The sequence below is a fragment of the Gossypium hirsutum genome, chromosome D11, assembly GCF_007990345.1.
Source record: "Gossypium hirsutum isolate 1008001.06 chromosome D11, Gossypium_hirsutum_v2.1, whole genome shotgun sequence".
Classification (NCBI taxonomy): domain Eukaryota; kingdom Viridiplantae; phylum Streptophyta; class Magnoliopsida; order Malvales; family Malvaceae; genus Gossypium; species Gossypium hirsutum.
Window position 1 is genome coordinate 14846070 of NC_053447.1, and position 5560 is coordinate 14851629.

The 5560-nt window shown below is 38.1% G+C and overlaps 1 protein-coding gene across 1 annotated transcript; it reads left to right on the forward strand.

Moving 5' to 3' along the window:
• Positions 1–3615: 3615 nt before the first annotated feature.
• Positions 3616–5277, forward strand: LOC107912543 (anthocyanidin-3-O-glucoside rhamnosyltransferase). The gene has a single exon (XM_016840759.2). The coding sequence runs from the start codon at positions 3750–3752 to the stop codon at positions 5148–5150; it is 1401 nt and encodes a 466-aa protein (XP_016696248.1). The 5' UTR covers positions 3616–3749; the 3' UTR covers positions 5151–5277.
• The last annotated feature ends 283 nt before the right edge of the window (positions 5278–5560 follow it).

Sequence of the window (5560 nt, forward strand, 5' to 3'; positions counted from 1 at the left end):
TCCTCATCGGTCATGAAGGACCCTAAATTATTTCTTATAACTATACCAGGGCCAGTGTTTCCGGCCGAATAGGGGTTCGCATCTTCACCCTCTACTGGTCCTTCCTCGTCTATGTCTTCAAGGATGTTATCCAAATCGGGGTCACTAAAATCATCGTTGACATCACGGTAGGACTGATCATCATTATCGGACCCTTCATCACTATCTTCCGTAGTGGCCAACACCTCTGGATGGATCTCTAGACGAGGACACGAGTCTGGGGTGTTATACGAACATCCACTAGGACTGATCATCATTATCGGACCCTTCATCACTATCTTCCGTAGTGGCCAACACCTCTGGATGGATCTCTAGACGAGGACACGAGTCTGGGGTATTATACGAACATCCACTAGTGTTTGGATTTTCAGGAGTTGACGTTGACCATCCAAAACCCAACTGACCTTCCCAAGAGACGTTAAGATTAAAATCAATTTCGAAGTGCTGGCTTGCTGGAATTACCACTTAAATGGGATCCAGTTCAGCTAACTCCGCGAACAACTCAACCAGGCTGGGATTTTCTATCTCAGGGGGGTAATAAATTGCTATCATTGTCCCTAAATCATCATCATCTTCAAGCTCCATTTCTGATAACTTTAGCGGATCAACTGAAACTGGAAATTTGTAAACAGTCTCAACATTTGCTTTCTGCAACGGATTGTGTAATAGCCCGATTTTGGGTCTACTCGAAATAGTGGTTTCGGGACCACAAATCCGACGAGGAAAAAAATTAAAAAATTAAAAAAAATTAAAATTTTGACATGGGTTGCATTATGATAGGAATGTTGCATGAAAATACTGATATGAAAATTTTATCGATTTAGTGATTAATTAAGGAAATGACCAATTTGTATAAAAAGTAGAAATTGAATTCTAGAAGCTAGAAGGGGCTAAATAGCTATGAAATTCAAAACTACAGGTCCTTAAATGGTAAATAGACTATGTAATAATCGATTTTCAGAAATGTCAAAAACAGTGGTACGAGATCACCAAATTCAGAAAATAAGCTCATAAATTTTATTATTAATAATTACGAGCCAAATATGATTTTTAAGAGATTTTTGAATTAGTAATTTGTGTTTTATAAAAATTTATTAAGTCAAGAAATTGAGGAAAGCTGTTATAAATCGAGCCGTAAATATTTTTATAAATATTTACGGAGTGTCAATATGGTTGTGTTAAAGTTTCGTCAGAAAATTTTAATGTTTCGGCAGTTAATTAATTAAAAAAAACTAAATTGAAAAGATGCAAAACTTGCTAAAGTGATTAAATAGCTTAAAAATTAAATAAGGAAGGACTAAAAGAGTAAATGGACCAATTTAAGTGGCTGAGATGGCATACCATTGATTTTTTTATGTATTTAAGGACAAAATTGGAATTACAATAAAGTTTATGTGGCCAAATTTTATTTTAAGGATTTCAAGACCATTTCTTCTTGAAATTTCGGTGGGAAATAGCCATGGAAGAGCTTTTAGAGCTGGTCTTCCATATTTTAGCTTCAAGTAAGTTTAATTCTTGCTTTTTCCTTGAAATTTTTATATTTTTAGACTTTTACAATTAGGTCCAACTTAGTATTCTACTAGTTTCTCAATTTGTTGAAAGTTTTGGAAGATACCAATGATAATTTCATATAATTTTTGTTATTTTATGATGAAATTTAGATGTTAATGGATGTTTAAAGGTGTTTTATTAAAGAATTTTGAATGAAAAACATGTTTTAGGGATTAAATTGAAAAGTATTGAAATTGTGGAAAAATTCTGAAATTTCATGGAATCTATGGGCTGTTATTGATATGTATGAGAATTATTAGGCTTGAATCAAGGATTATATTGCAAGAATTTCATTTTCCGAGCCTAGGGATGAAATTGTCATGTATTAAAATTTTAGGGTCAAATTGGTAATCAACATTTTAAACTAAAACAGTTTTGGGCAGCAGCAGTAGTCTAACTTTGAAAAATCACCAAAAATTGTGGGAATTGAATTAGAAGATGAAAAAAATATGAAATTAAAGCTTATTGAGTCTAGTTTCTCATAGAAGAAATGGTGTAAGCAATGGAATTGAAAATCATGAGATATAATTAATGTTGTGAGACAAGGTCAGAATGATTTCGAGTTCCCCTGTTCTGACTTTGGAAAATCATTAAAAATTATAAAAAAATAATTATGGGATAAACTTTATATGTTTAGAATCTTGAAAGAGTCTATTTTCAAAAGAAACAAACGAGAACATTATCCAAATTCTGTACAATGAGATAATTAAAAATTCTGTACAATGAGAACTTTATATGTTTAGTGAACATTATCCAAAGATCGGAAGTACATTTTGATTGCCGTCTTGTGCAACAGCAGTCAGGAGGATTTGCGTGTATTTTCCATACAACCATGTCCCATCCACCTACACCATCGACTTGCAATGAGAGAATGCCTTAACACACGGCTCGAACGTCCAAAACAATATGTGAAAAACTCGCTTCCCCAGTTGTATCTCCCGGTCAGGGCCTTTATACGGCAATGTTTACAAATCAGTCACTGTCCCCGGCACATATTCCTACATCCCAGCTATCCACCCTTGAAGCTCGTTGTATGACGCATCCCAGTCACCATACAACTCTCGCATCGCCATTTGCTTTGCCCACCATGCCTTTCGGTACGACACTTTGTACTTGAATCGAGCTTGCATATCCGCAATAAAGACCGACACTTGAATGATAGGCGACTCTTTCACCAAAGGGATGATGCAGTTGCATATAGTTTTCTATGGTCTTGCGACATACAAGCGGACGTGCACGTGTGTGGACCTTCTAGTTTCCTTATCATCCACATATGTGTCCGCTGCATTAACATGGCTCGAACATGCCATTTACAACCACTCGACGCTTTCCAACATTCTCCTGCGTACAAAGACTGCGTCGACTTCGTTACTTTATAATCCACACCTAACTTCAAGCTAAGTTGTTTTATAGCATGTAAACAGTCTTTTTTGTTATCAAATTGTTATCCTATAAACAACTCTTCTTCATCGAATTCATTGTCAACTAGGTGAGCCGACACAATATTTGGGTATTCCTGGAACTCGCATGCAAGAGCCGCGTCAGGATCTACGTCAGTCATGAAGGACCCTAGATTATTTCTTATAACTATACCAGGGCCCGTGTTTCCGGCCGAATGGGGGTTCACATTTTCACCCTCTACTGGCCCTTCCTCGTTTATATCTTCAGGGATGTCATCCAAATCGGAGTCACTAAAATAATCATTAGGATCACGGTGGGACTGATCATCATTATCGGATCCTTTATCACAATATTCTATGGTGGCCAACACCTCTAGATGGATCTCTAGACTAGGACACGAGTATGGGGTGTTATACGAACATCCACTAGTGTTTGGATTTTCGGGAGTTAGCGTTGACAGGCCAAAACCCTATTTTACTGTTCATTTCAAGTTATCTTAGTGATTGTTTTCAAAGCTGAATTATTTTTATAAATATTAAATTTTTTTGAATCATTTTCATAAAATAGCCGCAATTTGATAAATGAAAGATCATGTCATGTGCAAGTTATTTTTTTAAGTAGCTTTAACCATATAAAGGAAAAGGTACAACATTTATGAGGGTTAGATAAGTGTAAGTCGGTTCTTTATAGCCCAACATGAGCAAACAAATCAAACATCGAGGCACAGGCAAGCAAGCAGGCTCACTCCACAACTCAGAATGGCGGGTGGTGAAGCTAAAGAGATCCATGCAGTGATGTTCCCCTATTTTGCTTTCGGCCACATTAGCCCATTCATTCAACTCTCGAACAAGCTTTCCCTTCATGGATTTAGAATATCTTTCCTCACGCCTCCCGGTAATGTTTCACGCATCAAATCTTCATTTCTTGTCACCTCAACCATCCAAATCATCCCCATCCAGATTCCCAAGATCCAAGGCCTTCCTCCTCATCTCCACAACACCTCTGAGATGACACCTGCACTGCACGAGCTCCTCAAGGAGGCCGTGGATCTCATGCAGCCTCAAATCAAAACTCTCCTCTCAGAGCTCCGACCCCAGTTTGTCTTCTTTGATTTCGCTCATCACTGGGTTCCCAAACTCTGCTCTCAACTTGGCATCAAGACGCTTTCCTTCTCCGTCTTCTCTGCCATCTCTGGTGCTTACGTTACTGTCCCCGCAAGATTTATTGGAGTTGAAACTGAGGAGCCCACCGTTGACGATCTAAAGAAACCGCCATGCGGCTACCCGCAAACCTCCTTTACCTCTCTCAAAGCATTCCAGGCGCAAGACTTGTCTTATGTTTACAAGAGCTTTAATGGTCGCCCTGCGGTTTACCATAGAGCCGTTGACGGCTTCAACAGTTGCAGTGCCATAGTTTTGAAAAGCTGCAACGAAATGGAAGGTCCTTACGTTGATTTCATCAAGACCCAATATCAAAAGCCAGTTTTATTAACTGGTCCACTTACTCCAGACCCACCCTCCGGTGTGCTCGACGAGAAATGGGCAACTTGGTTGTCTCAACATCCACCCAAGTCTGTCATATTTTGCTCTTTTGGCAGCGAAACGTTTCTCAAAGATGATCAATTAAAAGAACTGGCTACTGGTTTGGAGCTCACAGGATTGCCATTTATTCTGGTAGTGAACTTCCCGGGTGGAGTGGAAGCCCGGGCGGAGCTTGACAGGGTCTTGCCAAAAGGGTTCATGGAGGCGATTAAGGGAAGAGGGGTTGTCCACTCGGGATGGGTCCAACAACAACTTATATTGGCACACGAGAGTGTGGGTTGTTGCATTTGCCACTCTGGGTTTAGTTCCATTATGGAAGCTTTGATGAACGATTGCCAGTTGGTGTTGCTGCCATTGAAGGGTGACCAGTTCTTGAACTCGAAGCTGGTGGCTGGGGACATGAAGGCGGGTGTGGAAGTGAGTAGGAGAGAGGAGGATGGGTATTTCTCCAAGGAAAATATTAAGCAGGCTGTGGAGACTGTGATGGTGGATGTAGACAAGGAAGCAGGCGTTTCCATAAGACAGAATCACATGAAATGGAAGGACTTTCTGCTGAACGCAGAGATACAGGACAAGCTTATTTCAAATTTGGTTGAACAGTTGAAAACTATGCCGTAAAACTAGGTTTGTATTTATTCCTAAGGATAAATAAATTAAGGATAAAATATGTATGCTATTTTATATTTATCTATGTATTTCCACCCCCACTTTAGTTATTTGAAATAAATAAGTTAATCTTTGTTAATTATTCTTTTAGTGGTTTTTTTTTCAACTTTAAACAAATTCTTAAATTTTATTTAAAATTATATTTCGATTAGTAACTTTTAATAGTGATTATAACTTTGTCCTTCCATTAATAATATAATGTTGCACCTTAATTCAAATGCTTAATTGATAATATGAATTTTTTTCACTTTGGTTTTCTCTTTTTCCATGCAGATTTGAATTAGTTTTATAGTATAATAAGAATACGGTTTTTGATTAGAAAAAGGAAAAGAAGAAGGGTATTCTCAAGGTAGTGAATTTAG